Source organism: Girardinichthys multiradiatus, chromosome 8 (assembly GCF_021462225.1).
Source record: "Girardinichthys multiradiatus isolate DD_20200921_A chromosome 8, DD_fGirMul_XY1, whole genome shotgun sequence".
NCBI lineage: Eukaryota > Metazoa > Chordata > Actinopteri > Cyprinodontiformes > Goodeidae > Girardinichthys > Girardinichthys multiradiatus.
In genome coordinates this window covers 42568679-42588009 of record NC_061801.1, presented here as the reverse complement: position 1 = coordinate 42588009, position 19331 = coordinate 42568679, and the positions used below count along the sequence as shown (strand labels likewise).

General features: G+C 42.9%; 1 protein-coding gene across 1 annotated transcript in view; it reads left to right on the top strand.

Moving 5' to 3' along the window:
* The first annotated feature begins 4809 nt into the window (after window positions 1–4809).
* Window positions 4810–19331, top strand: part of wdr36 (WD repeat domain 36) — a 27213-nt gene continuing 12691 nt past the window's right edge. The window contains exons 1-11 of the mRNA XM_047372852.1: window positions 4810–5069; window positions 13455–13482; window positions 13559–13659; window positions 13752–13869; window positions 13948–14080; window positions 14168–14222; window positions 14966–15098; window positions 15828–16003; window positions 16080–16200; window positions 16285–16350; window positions 16459–16548. Coding sequence (XP_047228808.1) covers window positions 4923–5069; window positions 13455–13482; window positions 13559–13659; window positions 13752–13869; window positions 13948–14080; window positions 14168–14222; window positions 14966–15098; window positions 15828–16003; window positions 16080–16200; window positions 16285–16350; window positions 16459–16548 — 1168 coding nt within the window. The 5' untranslated portion in view covers window positions 4810–4922. The remainder of the gene's footprint in view (window positions 5070–13454; window positions 13483–13558; window positions 13660–13751; window positions 13870–13947; window positions 14081–14167; window positions 14223–14965; window positions 15099–15827; window positions 16004–16079; window positions 16201–16284; window positions 16351–16458; window positions 16549–19331) is intronic.

Sequence of the window (19331 nt, the reverse complement as noted above, 5' to 3'; positions counted from 1 at the left end):
CTGACTATCATTTCAGCCTACCATGGAGAAGGACTACCGGTTGGCTCGGGGTCTTGTTCACGAGTGAGGGAAGAATGTAGCGGGAGATCGACAGACAGATTGGTGCAGCTGCCACAGTAATGGGGGCGCTGTGCCGGTCCGTTGTGGTGAAGAGAGAGCTGAGCCGAAAAGCAAAGCTCTCAATTTACTGGTCGGTGTACATTCCTACCCTCACCTATGGCCATGAACTTTGGGTCATGACCGAAAGAACGAGATCCCGGATATAAGCGGCTGAAATGAGCTTCCTCCGTAGGGTGGCCGGGCACTCCCTTAGAGATAGGGTGAGGAGCTCGGAGTAGAGCTGCTGCTCCTCCACATCGAGAGGAGCCAGTTGAAGTGGCTCGGGCATCTATACCGGATGCCTCCTGGACGCCTTCCTCGGGAGGTGTTCCAGGCACGTCCCACCGGGAGGAGGTCCAGGGGACGGCCCAGGACACGCTGGAGGGACTATGTCTCTCGGCTGGCCTGGGAACGCCTTGGGCTCCCCCTGGAGGAGCTGGAGGAGGTGTCTGGAGAGAGGGACGTCTGGGCGTCTCTGTTGAGTCTGCTGCCCCCGCGACCCGGACCCGGATAAAGTGGAAGACGACGACGACGACGATTTTAGAGCCATGATCAATATTTATAACAAAAACACTCAACACATGTAACACAAAAACCTACCAGCGGACCAAAACTTAAAACAAACACAGAATTAAAGCACAACTTACCACAGTTTACCTCTGACCCTCTCCCAGTTTTAACACACCAAATAATTCATTATCTTGACAACTTTTTCATTCTTTTCGATTCAAACACAAATACATTAAATGAAATGTCTGAAATTTCTCAGTTGTTTGTATCACGTGACCTACCAGCTGGTCTGCTCCGTGAAGTACCATGTAGACATAGTCACCAACAGCTCAGAAATTACTTACTCACAGGACGCTACATTTTGGATTCTAGTCCGATCTTCTCCAAGAACTCCTGTGAAAAAAGTGCTGTTCATGTCCCTTGGATGTGTTTATGGAGGCCGGATGTAGGAGAACCTTGAGAACCTTAAATGTGGCTTACTGAACATAAGATCTCTCTCTTCGAAGACATTGCTAGTTAGTGACCTGATTTGTGACAATCAGATTGATTTATTTTGCCTCACAGAAACCTGGCTGCAGCAAGAGTATTATGTTACTATAAATGAGTCAACTTCTACTAATTATTTAAATTTTCACATTCCTCAAAATACTGGGCGAGGAGGAGGAGTAGCAACCATCTTTCAGTCGGATTTATTGATTAGTCCCAGACCAATCAATAGCTACAACTCTTTTGAATATTTAATCCTTAGTTTTCCTCATCCAAATTGCAAAGCACTAAAACCTCTTCTGTTTGTTGTTTTGTACCGTCCACCAGGTCCTTCCTCTCAATTTTTAGATCAGTTTTCAGACCTTTTATCTGATTTAGTGTTAAATACAGATAAAGTTATTATAGCGGGGGATTTTAACATTCATGTTGACACTGAAAGTGATAGCCTAAATATAGCCTTTAATGATCCAGTCGACCATAATATTCTATTAGAAAGGCTGGAATATGCTGTAGGGATCAGGGGAACAGCGCTAGGCTGGTTTAAATCTTATTTGTCTGACAGATTCCAGTTTGTTCATGTAAATGATAAATCATCTTTAAACTCCAGGGTTAATTGTGGAGTACCACAGGGTTCAGTACTTGGGCCAATTCTCTTTACTATATATATGCTTCCAATAGGTCAAATTATCAGGCAGCATGGGATAAATTTTCACTGTTAAAAAGTTTTTCTATCTAAGGAAACCCAGCAGATTGCATCCAGTCAGTGACTTGCAGCATTCACTCCTCCTGGATGAGCATGTAGAGACAGTGGACAGTCACTGGTGTTGACTTTGCAGCAATCCCTCATACTGAGCATGCATGTAGCGACAGTGGAGAGGAAAAACTCCCTTTTAACAGTTAAGAAACCTCCAGCAGAACCAGAACCAGGCTCAGTGTGAGCGGCCATCTGCCACAACCGACTGGAGGTTTGAGAGAACAGAACACAGACACAAAGAGAACAAAGAAGCACTGATCCAGGAGTACTTTCTATGGGAAGGAAAAGTAAATGTTAATGGATGTAGCTCCTTTAGTCATTTCATCTAGAAAGAAAGAACAGATAAACTCTGAGCCATTCTACTTCTAGAGACTCTAGGAACCACCAGTAAACCTGCAGTCTGAGAACAAAGTGCTCTGTTAGGAACATATGGACCAATCAGATCTCTGATGTATGATGGAGCTAGATCATTAAGGGCTTTATATGTGAGGAGGAGAATTTTAAATTCTATTCTGGATTTAACAGGGAGCCAATGAAGGGAAGCTAAAATAGGAGAAATATGATCTCTCTTTTTAATTTTCATCAGAACTCTTGCTGCAGCATTTTGAATCAGCTGAAGGCTTTTAACTGCATTTTGTGGACATCCTGATAGTAAAGAATTACAATAGTCCAGCCTTGAAGTAACAAATGCATGGACTAGTTTTTCAGCGTCACTCCTGGACAGGATATTTCTAATTTTGGCAATGTTCTGGAGATGAAAGAAGGAAATCCTAGAAACCTGTTTAATATGGGATTTAAATGACATGTCCTAGTCAAAGTTAACACCAAGGTTTTTTACTTTATTACTGGAGGTCAATTTAATGCCATCCAGTTTAAGTGATTGACTAAGCAGTTTCTTTTTTAAAGACTCCGGTCCAAAGACGACAACTTCTGTCTTGTCTGAATTTAGAAGCAGAACATTTAAAGTCATCCAAGTTTTTATATCTTCAAGACATGCTTGTAGTCTATCTAACTGGTTAGGTTCATCAGGATTTATGAATAAGTAAAGCTGAGTATCATCAGCGTAACAGTGAACATTTATCCTATGCTGCCTGATATAGTAAAGAGAATTGGCCCAAGTACTGAACCCTGTGGTACTCCACAATTAACCCTGAAGTTTAAAGATGATTTATCATTTACATGAACAAACTGGAATCTGTCAGACAGATAAGATTTAAACCAGCCTAGCGCTGTTCCCCTGATCCCTACAGCATATTCCAGCCTTTCTAAAAGAATATTATGGTCGACTGGATCAAATGCAGCACTGAGATCTAACAGAACCAGAACAGACACAAGTCCATTATCTGAGGCCATAAGAATATCATTAGTGACTTTCAGCAGAGCTGTTTCAGTGCTATGATGAGCTCTGAAACCTGACTGAAACTCTTCAAACTGGTCATTGCTGTATGAATGTTCACACATTTGATTAGCAACTATTTTCTCAAGAATTTTAGATAAGAATGGAAGATTGGATATAGGTCTGTAATTTATTAAATCATCTCGATCAAGCGAAGGTTTCTTAAGTAAAGGTTTAATTACAGCTACCTTAAAAGCCTGTGGTTCTGATCCATTTACTAAAGATAGATTAATCATATCTAAAATGGGGCTGGTAATCAGAGGGAACACTTCCTTAAATAATTTGGTTGGGATTGGGTCTAACATACAAGTTGAAGGTTTAGATGAAGCTAATATTTCTGATAACTCAGGAAGCTTCACGGGATCAAAACAGTCCAAACACAGATCAGGTTCTACAGTTATTTCCAATGTTGTCTCACTTGCTGAGGATGAAGTAATCATCTTCAGGAGTATGTCAAAGATTTTCTTTTTAATAGAATCAATTTTATTTAAGAAGAATCCCATAAAGTCATGACTGCTAAGAGCTAAGGGAATGGATGGCTCAACAGAGCTATGACTCTGTGTAAGTTTAGCAACTGTACTAAAGAGAAACCTAGGATTATTCTTGTTCTCTTCTATTAATGATGAGAAATAAACTGTTCTAGCTTGGCAAAGTGTCTTTTTATACAACAGTAGGCTATTTTTCCAGATTAAGTAGGAATCCTCTAGATGTGTAGAGCGCCATTTTCTCTCCAATTTTCTAACATTGTGCTTTAAAGTACGCAGCTCTGAATTAAACCAAGGAGCTAGCCTCCTATGAATGATTACCTTCTTTTTCAAGGGGGCTGCATTGTCTAATGCATCACGCAATGATGAAGAAACACTACTGGTTACGTGTTTGTTACTGGTTACCAGGTCGTTACTGGTTATCTGTTTATTTTAGAATCCATTTGAAAATCCTGACTTTAGCTGTCAGGGAGGAGCTCCTTCCAATATAACTGAATAGTTAAAGCCACATCCTCCAACTGGAGCCTCAGGCCCCTAAACCTACATCTCCTGTTCGTCTCAAGGACCCGGGATAAACTGGAGCAGACCGATTTGTCCAGAATTCTTCCTTTATGTAGTCTTCGGGGTCCCAACTCATTTAAAACGCAGCAGAAAACTTTCTTGTTCATGGCTTCTTTTCCTTAAGATCTTTTGAATTATAATAGTTTTTTTGAGTTAAAATTGATCTTTTAATTAATTGTTTTTTTTATCCATGTTTTAATGTTTATTGTCTGTGAAGCACTTTGTGACACACAAATAGTGCGCGCCATTGATCAGAGCATGTTTTTCTCTTTCCGGTGTTTACTTTGGAACCCTTTCACAATAAAAGCTCTTGTATTTTGTCCCCTCCTCGGGTTTTATTATTTCAGACAGACACTGCTGGTCTCATAATTATGACACTTCATCACAGAGACGGGTATGGGATCCATACGAATCTAGAGTAGCCTGTTTCCAGCTAAAATTAGAGTGTCTCACTGAAATCCTTCCCCTCTGTTTCTTTGGAGGGGAACCGATGTTCTCTCCGGCTGTGTTTCCAGTCGGACAGTGTTCCTCAGCGTTCCCCCATGCGTGTTTTCTGAGCTCAATGTCCGCTTTCTGTCGATTGTTGCTGTTGTTTGTTTCTTTGTTTATTGTTTGTTAGCGGACTGTAAACATGCCGCGCTCCGGTAGCTCCCTGTTCTCCGGGTTCCGCGTTCTCGGGCTCTACTCCAACCACGTGCCGCACGCGCTCCGGTACCACCTGAAGCACCGGGAGTTCTACGTGGTGACTTCAGTGGGCCGAAGCTTCCACACATTTAACGTGAGATTGAAATAATTGATCCTGATCGATTATTGGCATCTTAATCTGATGTTAATCTGAAAGTAATGAGGACTGTTCAGAGAACTATTACTGACGTCAAACAGTGAGAGACAGTATTATTTGATGATTGGTTGGATGGATGGATGGATGGATGATGGATGGATGGATGATTGTTGGATGGATGGATGGATGATTGATGGATGGATGGATGGATGATGGATGATTGTTGGATGGATGGATGGATGATGGTCGGATCAAGAATAGATTGTTGGATGTTGGATGGATGGATGGATGGATGGTTGGATGGATGATTGTTGGATGTTGGATGGATGATGGTCGGATCAAGAATAGATTGTTGGATGGATGGATGGATGGATGATTGTTGGATGTTGGATGGATGGATGGATGATGGTCGGATCAAGAATAGATGGTTGGATGTTGGATGAATGGATGGATGGATGGTTGGATGGATGATTGTTGGATGTTGGATGGATGATGGTCGGATCAAGAATAGATGGTTGGATGTTGGATGGATGGATAGATGATGGTCGGATCAAGAATAGATTGTTGGATGTTGGACGGATGGATGGATGGTTGGATGGATGATGGATGATTGTTGGATGGATGGATGGATGATTGATGGATGGATGGATGGATGATGGATGATTGTTGGATGGATGGATGGATGATGGTCGGATCAAGAATAGATTGTTGGATGTTGGATGGATGGATGGATGGATGGTTGGATGGATGATTGTTGGATGTTGGATGGATGATGGTCGGATCAAGAATAGATTGTTGGATGGATGGATGGATGGATGATTGTTGGATGTTGGATGGATGGATGGATGATGGTCGGATCAAGAATAGATGGTTGGATGTTGGATGAATGGATGGATGGATGGTTGGATGGATGATTGTTGGATGTTGGATGGATGATGGTCGGATCAAGAATAGATGGTTGGATGTTGGATGGATGGATAGATGATGGTCGGATCAAGAATAGATTGTTGGATGTTGGACGGATGGATGGATGGTTGGATGGATGATTGTTGGATGTTGGATGGATGATGGTCGGATCAAGAATAGATGGTCGGATGTTGGATGGATGGATGGATGATGGTCGGATCAAGAATAGATGGTTGGATGTTGGATGGATGGATGGATGATGGTCGAATCAAGAATAGATGGTTGGATGTTGGATGGATGGATGGATGATGGTCGGATCAAGAATAGATGGTTGGATGTTGGATGGATCGATGGATGGTTGGATGGATGTTGGATGGATGGATGGATGGATGGTTGGATGTATGATTGTTGGATGTTGGATGGATGATGGTCGGATCAAGAATAGATGGTTGGATGTTGGATGGATGGATGGATGGTTGGATGGATGTTGGATGGATGATGGTCGGATGTTGGATGGATGATGGTCGGATCAAGAATAGATGGTTGGATGTTGGATGGATGGATGGATGGATGGATGGATGATTGTTGGATGGATGGATGATTGTTGGATCAAGAATAGATGGTTGGATGTTGGATGGATGGATGGATGGATGATTGTTGGATGTTGGATGGATGGATGATTGATGGATTAAGAATAGATGGTTGGATGGATGGATGATTGTTGGATCAAGAATAGATGGTTGGATGTTGGATGGATGGATGGATGATTGTTGGATGTTGGATGGATGGATGATTGATGGATTAAGAATAGATGGTTGGATGGATGGATGATTGATGGATTAAGAATAGATGGTTGGATGTTGGATGGATGGATGGATGGATGATTGTTGGATGTTGGATGGATGGATGATTGATGGATTAAGAATAGATGGTTGGATGGATGGATGATTGTTGGATCAAGAATAGATGGTTGGATGTTGGATGGATGGATGGATGGATGATTGTTGGATGTTGGATGGATGGATGATTGATGGATTAAGAATAGATGGTTGGATGGATGGATGATTGATGGATTAAGAATAGATGGTTGGATGTTGGATGGATGGATGGATGGATGATTGTTGGATGTTGGATGGATGGATGATTGTTGGATCAAGAATAGATGGTTGGATGGATGGATGATTGTTGGATGTTGGATGGATGGATGATTGATGGATTAAGAATAGATGGTTGGATGTTGGATGGATGGATGGATGGATGATTGTTGGATGTTGGATGGATGGATGATTGATGGATTAAGAATAGATGGTTGGATTGTTGGATGGATGGATGATTGTTGGATGTTGGATGGATGGATGATTGATGGATTAAGAATAGATGGTTGGATGGATGATTGTTAGATGTTGGATGGATGGATGATTGATGGATTAAGAATAGATGGTTGGATGTTGGATGGATGGATGGATGGATGATTGTTGGATGTTGGATGGATGGATGATTGATGGATTAAGAATAGATGGTTGGATGGATGATTGTTAGATGTTGGATGGATGGATGATTGTTGGATCAAGAATAGATGGTTGGATGTTGGATGGATGGATGATTGATGGATGTTGGATGGATGGATGATTGATGGATTAAGAATAGATGGTTGGATGGATGGATGATTGTTGGATCAAGAATAGATGGTTGGATGTTGGATGGATGGATGGATGGATGATTGTTGGATGTTGGATGGATGGATGATTGATGGATTAAGAATAGATGGTTGGATGGATGGATGATTGATGGATTAAGAATAGATGGTTGGATGTTGGATGGATGGATGGATGGATGATTGTTGGATGTTGGATGGATGGATGATTGTTGGATCAAGAATAGATGGTTGGATGTTGGATGGATGGATGATTGTTGGATGTTGGATGGATGGATGATTGATGGATTAAGAATAGATGGTTGGATGTTGGATGGATGGATGGATGGATGATTGTTGGATGTTGGATGGATGGATGATTGATGGATTAAGAATAGATGGTTGGATGGATGATTGTTAGATGTTGGATGGATGGATGATTGATGGATTAAGAATAGATGGTTGGATTGTTGGATGGATGGATGGATGGATGATTGTTGGATGTTGGATGGATGGATGATTGTTGGATCAAGAATAGATGGTTGGATGTTGGATGGATGGATGATTGTTGGATGTTGGATGGATGGATGATTGATGGATTAAGAATAGATGGTTGGATGGATGGATGATTGATGGATTAAGAATAGATGGTTGGATGGATGATTGTTGGATGTTGGATGGATGGATGATTGATGGATTAAGAATAGATGGTTGGATTGTTGGATGGATGGATGGATGGATGATTGTTGGATGTTGGATGGATGGATGATTGTTGGATCAAGAATAGATGGTTGGATGTTGGATGGATGGATGATTGTTGGATGTTGGATGGATGGATGATTGATGGATTAAGAATAGATGGTTGGATGGATGGATGATTGATGGATTAAGAATAGATGGTTGGATTGTTGGATGGATGGATGGATGGATGATTGTTGGATGTTGGATGGATGGATGATTGATGGATTAAGAATAGATGGTTGGATGTTGGATGGATGGATGGATGGATGATTGTTGGATGTTGGATGGATGGATGATTGATGGATTAAGAATAGATGGTTGGATGGATGGATGATTGATGGATTAAGAATAGATGGTTGGATGTTGGATGGATGGATGGATGGATGATTGTTGGATGTTGGATGGATGGATGATTGTTGGATCAAGAATAGATGGTTGGATGTTGGATGGATGGATGATTGTTGGATGTTGGATGGATGGATGATTGATGGATTAAGAATAGATGGTTGGATGTTGGATGGATGGATGGATGGATGATTGTTGGATGTTGGATGGATGGATGATTGATGGATTAAGAATAGATGGTTGGATGGATGATTGTTAGATGTTGGATGGATGGATGATTGATGGATTAAGAATAGATGGTTGGATTGTTGGATGGATGGATGGATGGATGATTGTTGGATGTTGGATGGATGGATGATTGTTGGATCAAGAATAGATGGTTGGATGTTGGATGGATGGATGATTGTTGGATGTTGGATGGATGGATGATTGATGGATTAAGAATAGATGGTTGGATGGATGGATGATTGATGGATTAAGAATAGATGGTTGGATGGATGATTGTTGGATGTTGGATGGATGGATGATTGATGGATTAAGAATAGATGGTTGGATTGTTGGATGGATGGATGGATGGATGATTGTTGGATGTTGGATGGATGGATGATTGTTGGATCAAGAATAGATGGTTGGATGTTGGATGGATGGATGATTGTTGGATGTTGGATGGATGGATGATTGATGGATTAAGAATAGATGGTTGGATGGATGGATGATTGATGGATTAAGAATAGATGGTTGGATTGTTGGATGGATGGATGGATGGATGATTGTTGGATGTTGGATGGATGGATGATTGATGGATTAAGAATAGATGGTTGGATGTTGGATGGATGGATGGATGGATGATTGTTAGATGTTGGATGGATGGATGATTGATGGATTAAGAATAGATGGTTGGATGTTGGATGGATGGATGGATGGATGATTGTTGGATGGATGGATGATTGATGGATTAAGAATAGATGGTTGGATGTTGGATGGATGGATGGATGGATGGATGGATGATTGTTGGATGGATGGATGATTGTTGGATCAAGAATAGATGGTTGGATGTTGGATGGATGGATGGATGGATGATTGTTGGATGTTGGATGGATGGATGATTGATGGATTAAGAATAGATGGTTGGATGGATGGATGATTGTTGGATCAAGAATAGATGGTTGGATGTTGGATGGATGGATGGATGATTGTTGGATGTTGGATGGATGGATGATTGATGGATTAAGAATAGATGGTTGGATGGATGGATGATTGATGGATTAAGAATAGATGGTTGGATGTTGGATGGATGGATGGATGGATGATTGTTGGATGTTGGATGGATGGATGATTGATGGATTAAGAATAGATGGTTGGATGGATGGATGATTGTTGGATCAAGAATAGATGGTTGGATGTTGGATGGATGGATGGATGGATGATTGTTGGATGTTGGATGGATGGATGATTGATGGATTAAGAATAGATGGTTGGATGGATGGATGATTGATGGATTAAGAATAGATGGTTGGATGTTGGATGGATGGATGGATGGATGATTGTTGGATGTTGGATGGATGGATGATTGTTGGATCAAGAATAGATGGTTGGATGGATGGATGATTGTTGGATGTTGGATGGATGGATGATTGATGGATTAAGAATAGATGGTTGGATGTTGGATGGATGGATGGATGGATGATTGTTGGATGTTGGATGGATGGATGATTGATGGATTAAGAATAGATGGTTGGATTGTTGGATGGATGGATGATTGTTGGATGTTGGATGGATGGATGATTGATGGATTAAGAATAGATGGTTGGATTGTTGGATGGATGGATGATTGTTGGATGTTGGATGGATGGATGATTGATGGATTAAGAATAGATGGTTGGATGGATGATTGTTAGATGTTGGATGGATGGATGATTGATGGATTAAGAATAGATGGTTGGATGTTGGATGGATGGATGGATGGATGATTGTTGGATGTTGGATGGATGGATGATTGATGGATTAAGAATAGATGGTTGGATGGATGATTGTTAGATGTTGGATGGATGGATGATTGTTGGATCAAGAATAGATGGTTGGATGTTGGATGGATGGATGATTGATGGATGTTGGATGGATGGATGATTGATGGATTAAGAATAGATGGTTGGATGGATGGATGATTGTTGGATCAAGAATAGATGGTTGGATGTTGGATGGATGGATGGATGGATGATTGTTGGATGTTGGATGGATGGATGATTGATGGATTAAGAATAGATGGTTGGATGGATGGATGATTGATGGATTAAGAATAGATGGTTGGATGTTGGATGGATGGATGGATGGATGATTGTTGGATGTTGGATGGATGGATGATTGTTGGATCAAGAATAGATGGTTGGATGTTGGATGGATGGATGATTGTTGGATGTTGGATGGATGGATGATTGATGGATTAAGAATAGATGGTTGGATGTTGGATGGATGGATGGATGGATGATTGTTGGATGTTGGATGGATGGATGATTGATGGATTAAGAATAGATGGTTGGATGGATGATTGTTAGATGTTGGATGGATGGATGATTGATGGATTAAGAATAGATGGTTGGATTGTTGGATGGATGGATGGATGGATGATTGTTGGATGTTGGATGGATGGATGATTGTTGGATCAAGAATAGATGGTTGGATGTTGGATGGATGGATGATTGTTGGATGTTGGATGGATGGATGATTGATGGATTAAGAATAGATGGTTGGATGGATGGATGATTGATGGATTAAGAATAGATGGTTGGATGGATGATTGTTGGATGTTGGATGGATGGATGATTGATGGATTAAGAATAGATGGTTGGATTGTTGGATGGATGGATGGATGGATGATTGTTGGATGTTGAATGGATGGATGATTGTTGGATCAAGAATAGATGGTTGGATGTTGGATGGATGGATGATTGTTGGATGTTGGATGGATGGATGATTGATGGATTAAGAATAGATGGTTGGATGGATGGATGATTGATGGATTAAGAATAGATGGTTGGATTGTTGGATGGATGGATGGATGGATGATTGTTGGATGTTGGATGGATGGATGATTGATGGATTAAGAATAGATGGTTGGATGTTGGATGGATGGATGGATGGATGATTGTTGGATGTTGGATGGATGGATGATTGATGGATTAAGAATAGATGGTTGGATGGATGGATGATTGATGGATTAAGAATAGATGGTTGGATGTTGGATGGATGGATGGATGGATGATTGTTGGATGTTGGATGGATGGATGATTGTTGGATCAAGAATAGATGGTTGGATGTTGGATGGATGGATGATTGTTGGATGTTGGATGGATGGATGATTGATGGATTAAGAATAGATGGTTGGATGTTGGATGGATGGATGGATGGATGATTGTTGGATGTTGGATGGATGGATGATTGATGGATTAAGAATAGATGGTTGGATGGATGATTGTTAGATGTTGGATGGATGGATGATTGATGGATTAAGAATAGATGGTTGGATTGTTGGATGGATGGATGGATGGATGATTGTTGGATGTTGGATGGATGGATGATTGATGGATTAAGAATAGATGGTTGGATGTTGGATGGATGGATGATTGTTGGATGTTGGATGGATGGATGATTGATGGATTAAGAATAGATGGTTGGATGGATGGATGATTGATGGATTAAGAATAGATGGTTGGATGGATGATTGTTGGATGTTGGATGGATGGATGATTGATGGATTAAGAATAGATGGTTGGATTGTTGGATGGATGGATGGATGGATGATTGTTGGATGTTGGATGGATGGATGATTGTTGGATCAAGAATAGATGGTTGGATGTTGGATGGATGGATGATTGTTGGATGTTGGATGGATGGATGATTGATGGATTAAGAATAGATGGTTGGATGGATGGATGATTGATGGATTAAGAATAGATGGTTGGATTGTTGGATGGATGGATGGATGGATGATTGTTGGATGTTGGATGGATGGATGATTGATGGATTAAGAATAGATGGTTGGATGTTGGATGGATGGATGGATGGATGATTGTTAGATGTTGGATGGATGGATGATTGATGGATTAAGAATAGATGGTTGGATGTTGGATGGATGGATGGATGGATGATTGTTGGATGGATGGATGATTGATGGATTAAGAATAGATGGTTGGATGTTGGATGGATGGATGGATGGATGATTGTTGGATGTTGGATGGATGGATGATTGATGGATTAAGAATAGATGGTTGGATGGATGGATGATTGATGGATTAAGAATAGATGGTTGGATGTTGGATGGATGGATGGATGGATGATTGTTGGATGTTGGATGGATGGATGATTGATGGATTAAGAATAGATGGTTGGATGTTGGATGGATGGATGGATGGATGATTGTTAGATGTTGGATGGATGGATGATTGATGGATTAAGAATAGATGGTTGGATGTTGGATGGATGGATGGATGGATGATTGTTGGATGGATGGATGATTGATGGATTAAGAATAGATGGTTGGATGTTGGATGGATGGATGGATGGATGATTGTTGGATGGATGGATGATTGATGGATTAAGAATAGATGGTTGGATGTTGGATGGATGGATGGATGGATGATTGTTGGATGTTGGATGGATGGATGATTGATGGATTAAGAATAGGTGAATGAGTTAATTACGTACCAGCTGATGATGTCACTGCTCATCACTGATCACCTGTCTAACTCCTTGCTCTGCAGGTGAGCCGCCTGGGGATTGTTTCTGTCAGTAAGTACTTTAAACTTTACTGCTCCTTCTCTCTGATTGGCCCTGGTGCTGTGTGTAAGGCTTTCTGGTTGCCTAGGTAACAGCCTGGCAGATGACATCACGTGTTTGGCGGCTGATAGGATGTTGGTGTTTGCCGCCAGCGGGAAGATCATCTACGCCTTTGCTCGGAACAAAGAGGCAGGGACACCTTAGACCCGGTTCTTTCTCTACCTGCTCCTGAGTTCGTTCTCTTTGACTTAAAAAAGCTCCGGGTTTGAATCTCTCCCCAGGTGGTGATGCGTTACCATGGGCACAAACAGGAAGTGCGCCTGCTGCTGCCGCTGGGCGATCAGCTGATCTCTGCTGACAGTGGTGGTGATGTCGTCGTGTGGAGCATCAAGGGAGGAGGTGAGCAAGAGGAGGCGGGGCTTCAGTCACACTCACCTGTGCTGGTGTCCATTACGGTTTGCTCTTTGCCTCCCACAGACATCTACCTGCAACTGAACTTTGACCCTGGGACCTTTGACGTGTCGGCCATGATGCACCCGAGCACCTACCTGAACAAGGTGCTGCTGGGCAGCTCCCAGGGGGCTCTGCAGCTGTGGAACATCAAGACCAGGTGGGGGCGCTGCTGCTCGCTGCATCGGGCTCACACTGATGCTGTGTCACTGTAGCTCTGGTCACCAACCATCTGTTTCCTCCTCAGCAAGCTGTTGTTCACCTTTCCTGGCTGGTCGGCAGGGGTCACCGTCCTGCAGCAGGTCAGTCATCAGTCAGCTGCTGATTAATCCTGATTGATCCGTGATTTAAACGCAGAAAGTCTCAGGTTCACGTGTGAAGCTGGGGACGCCCCACCTTCATAGTCTGGAAGCTGCTCCCAGGAGCAGGCTGGTTTCAGCAAATGTTTGAGTCACCACTAAAAGACTGAGGATCACACACTGAACAACTGGACCTGCTGAGGATCAACTGGGCCTGCCGGGTCACTGACTAGAGAACTTATCAAACCGAGTAAAGCAAACAAACACATCAAACTCTCGTGGAAACTTTAGGTGGCCGACAATTTGAGGGAACAAACTGACCAGTAGGTGGTGCTGATAAAAGATATTCTGGGAATTCAGACGGGTTATATTTCGGTTCCACTCCCCCATAAAATGATAAGATGACACTTAAAATACTTGAAGTTTATCCCATAGGTGAACATGGTTCTGTTAGTGTTGACTGTATTCTTTGCTCTACTCATGGTGAGAGTTTGGATCATTTATCTGAGCTTCTCAGGTGATTTGTTGGATTCTAGAATGACTTTAAATTTTGGCTTCGATCTAAAGTTCTGATTATTTCTATCTGAACAGACAACTCTATCATGTTTGGATCAGAACTGTAATGTAGCTGTTGCTTTATGTGCAACGCTGAGAACAATTTTAAATATATTTTGGAAAGTCCGAAAAATTCTGAACAGATGGCCTTTTATTTTGAAAAACTGTCTCATGTGGACTTCTCTTCCTAGAGTCCAGCCGTAGACGTGGTCGGCGTTGGCACGGTGACGGGACGGATCATCATCCACAACATCCGAATCGATGAGACACTGATGAGCTTCACGCAGGACTGGGGACCAATCAGCACACTGGCTTTCAGGACAGGTAGGATGCACCTGAGTGCAGCTTACCTGTTCAGATCTGATTGGATCAGGAACAGGGGTGTTCTCTGCTTCCTAAATGTTTTCTAACTGTCTCCTGATGCTGACTGAAAGCTCGTCGTTAAATGAATAAAAACATGATTTCTGCCGGCCTCACAGTAACAGAACTTCTGAGTCTTCTACAGTAATGAGCGAGGAGAGGCCCTTCTGTTAGATGCTCACAATATTAAACATTAAAAGATGAATGAGGAGTGAATGCAGAAAAAGATCTGATGTTTCTGAGTTTACTCTTCACAGATTCATAAATGTGGACTGGAATGAGTCCCAAACTGACCCAGCATCAGGTAAACTGGGTCCCAGTGGTCAACAGGAAGTCTGTGAAGGTCTGTAGTCTAGCAATAAGGTTTAAAATTCTAGCGGGCTTTTGGACTATCCAGGATTTAATGTTGGACTGAGTTTGGTCAGGCTGGTAGGATGTTTAAAGGCAGGCAGAGCTGAGGTTCAACAGTGTGGAGTTGGAACACTCTGGTTCCGAATAAGCTGACAAAGAGGAAAAAAAGAAACGAATCAGAGGAATACAAGCATTGATCCCTGAGTTACACCACGTCTTGGCTCAGACATTTAGATGTCTGGGCCAAGATTGATGATAAAGGTTTCCTTTCAGACCTGTGAGGATGATATCTCTCAGAATGTTCTCCAGTGGTTCTGCTCATAAGTGCTCTCTCTCCTTCAGATGGTCCTCCCATCGTGGCCTCCGGGAGTCCTCAGGGACACATTGCATTCTGGGACTTGGAGAGCAGGCAGCTGGTAGCCCAGCAGAGACACGCCCACAGAACAGCTGTCGCTGCGGCAACGTTCCTGCACGGAGAGCCGCTGCTGGTCACCAACGGAGCCGATAACGCCATCAAGGCAAACAAACAAAAAACAACAAAACAATCAAAATGCAAATTCATGTTTTGGATACTTTGATCTTTGTTTTTATCAGGTTTGGATATTTGAGCAGGAGGGGGGCGGGGCCAGGCTGCTCAGGTGTCGTCAGGGCCACAGTGGCCCACCAATCACCATCCATCACCATGGCAACGATGGAAAAAACATCCTCAGCGCAGGTAACAGATCCTTGATCTGATTGGAATCAAACTGATGCTTAACAATATGAACAGGACATTAAGTGGTTCTGCTGCCCCCACCAGGTCAGGATGGGACACTGCAGTCTTTCTCCACTGTGCACGAGCGCTTCAACAAGAACCTGGGTCACGGTCAGTTCAGCGTCCAACCATAGTCTTCATTGTGGTGCTCTGGTTTTAGAACTAAAATCTGCTGTTTTTAAGTGAGTCTGGTTGGAGGAAAATGTTCTTGTTTTTCAGGATCTGTCAGTAAGAAGAAGGAGAAGAAGAAGAAGAAGGGTCTGTCGTATGAAGAGCTGCGTCTTCCTGCAATCACAGCATTGGCCTCTGGTGGGTTCTCTAACACATGCTGACTCTAAAGTGTTCAGTGTTCCTGAGGGGGAACGTCCTGACCGGACCTGATTTAAGCAGCAGTCCAAACTTCTCTCTGTTGGTTCTGATTGTCTCGCCCTCTCTCTCTCTTTCTCTCTGTTGGTTCTGAATGTCTCTCGCCCTCTCTCTCTCTTTCTCTCTGTTGGTTCTGAATGTCTCTCGCCCTCTCTCTCTCTCTCTCTCTCTTTCTGTTGGTTCTGATTGTCTCTCGCCCTCTCTCTCTCTCTCTCTGTTGGTTCTGAATGTCTCTCGCCCTCTCTCTCTCTCTCTCTCTCTTTCTGTTGGTTCTGATTGTCTCTCGCCCTCTCTCTCTCTCTCTCTCTGTTGGTTCTGAATGTCTCTCGCCCTCTCTCTCTCTCTCTCTCTGTTGGTTCTGAATGTCTCTCGCCCTCTCTCTCTCTCTCTTTCTGTTGGTTCTGAATGTCTCTCTCTCTCTCTCTTTCTGTTGGTTCTGAATGTCTCTCTCTCTCTCTCTCTCTCTCTGTTGGTTCTGAATGTCTCTCGCCCTCTCTCTCTCTCTCTTTCTCTCTGTTGGTTCTGAATGTCTCTCGCCCTCTCTCTCTCTCTCTCTCTTTCTCTCTGTTGGTTCTGAATGTCTCTCCCTCTCTCTCTCTCTCTTTCTCTCTGTTGGTTCTGAATGTCTCTCGCCCTCTCTCTCTCTCTCTCTCTGTTGGTTCTGAATGTCTCTCGCCCTCTCTTTCTCTCTCTTTCTCTCTGTTGGTTCTGAATGTCTCTCGCCCTCTCTCTCTCTCTCTCTCTGTTGGTTCTGAATGTCTCTCTCTCTCTCTCTTTCTCTCTGTTGGTTCTGAATGTCTCTCGCCCTCTCTCTCTCTCTCTCTCTGTTGGTTCTGATTGTCTCTCTCTCTCTCTTTCTGTTGGTTCTGAATGTCTCTCTCTCTCTCTCTTTCTGTTGGTTCTGAATGTCTCTCTCTCTCTCTCTCTGTTGGTTCTGATTGTCTGTCTCTCTCTCTCTCTGTTGGTTCTGAATGTCTCTCGCCCTCTCTTTCTCTCTCTTTCTCTCTGTTGGTTCTGAATGTCTCTCGCCCTCTCTCTCTCTCTCTCTCTGTTGGTTCTGAATGTCTCTCGCCCTCTCTCTCTCTCTCTCTCTGTTGGTTCTGATTGTCTCTCTCTCTCTCTTTCTGTTGGTTCTGAATGTCTCTCTCTCTCTCTCTCTCTGTTGGTTCTGATTGTCTGTCTCTCTCTCTCTCTGTTGGTTCTGAATGTCTCTCGCCCTCTCTCTCTCTCTCTCTCTGTTGGTTCTGAATGTCTCTCGCCCTCTCTCTCTCTCTCTCTTTCTCTCTGTTGGTTCTGAATGTCTCTCGCCCTCTCTCTCTCTCTCTTTCTCTCTGTTGGTTCTGAATGTCTCTCGCCCTCTCTCTCTCTCTCTCTCTCTCTTTCTGTTAGTTCTGAATGTCTCTCTCTCTCTCTCTTTCTGTTGGTTCTGAATGTCTCTCTCTCTCTCTCTCTCTGTTGGTTCTGATTGTCTGTCCTCTCTCCTCTTCTGTTGGTTCGAATGTCTCTCTCTCTCTCTGTTGGTTCTGATTGTCTCTCTCTCTCTCTCTCCTGTTGGTTCTGATTGTCTCTCTCTCTCTCTCTTTCTGTTGGTTCTGAATGTCTCTTCTCTCTCTCTCTCGTGGTTCTGATTGTCTGTCTCTCTCTCTTTCTGTTGGTTCTGAATGTCTCTCTCCTGTTGGTTTCTGATTGTTTCTCTCTCTCTCTCTTTCTGTTGGTTCTGAATGTCTCTCTCTCTCTCTTCTCTCTTTCTGTTGGTTCTGAATGTCATCTCTCTCTCTCCTTTCTGTTGGTTCTGAATGTCTCTCTCTCTCTCTCTCTGTTGGTTCTGATTGTCTCTCTCTCTCTCTCTTTCTGTTGGTTCTGAATGTCTCTCTCTCTCTCTCTCTGTTGGTTCTGATTGTCTCTCTCTCTCTCTCTTTCTGTTGGTTCTGAATGTCTCTCTCTCTCTCTTTCTGTTGGTTCTGAATGTCTCTCTCTTTTCTGTTGGTTCTGATTGTCTCTCTCTCGCTCTCTTTCTGTTGGTTCTGAATGTCTCTCTCTCTCTCTCTTTCTGTTGGTTCTGAATGTCTCTCTCTCTCTCTCTTTCTGTTGGTTCTGATTGTCTCTCTCTCTCTCTCTTTCTGTTGGTTCTGAATGTCTCTCTCTCTCTCTGTTGGTTCTGATTGTCTCTCTCTCTCTCTCTTCTGTTGGTTCTGAATGTCCTCTCTCTTTTGTTGGTTTCTGATGGCCCTCTCTCTCTCTCTTTCTGTTGGTTCTCGGAATGTCTCTCGCCCTCTTCTCTCTCTTTCTCTCTGTTGGTTCTGAATGTCTCTCGCCCTCTCTCTCTCTCTCTCTCTGTTGGTTCTGAATGTCTCTCTCACTCTCTCTCTCTCTCTCTCTGTTGGTTCTGAATGTCTCTCGCCCTCTCTCTCTCTCTCTCTCTCTGTTGGTTCTGAATGTCTCTCGCCCTCTCTCTCTCTCTCTCTTTCTCTCTGTTGGTTCTGAATGTCCTCATTTCTCGCCGCTCTCTCCTGTCTCTCTCTCTCTGTTGGTTCATGAATGTCGCTCGCCCTCTCTCTCCTATCTTTCTCTCGGTTGGTTCTGAATGTCTCTCGCCATCTCGCTCTCTCTCTCTCTGTTGGTTCTGATTGTCTCTGGCCTTCTCTCTTTTCCTGTGGGGTCATGAATGGTCTCTCTCTCTCCGCTCTTTCTGTTGGTTCTGAATGTCTCTCTCCTCTCTCTCTCTC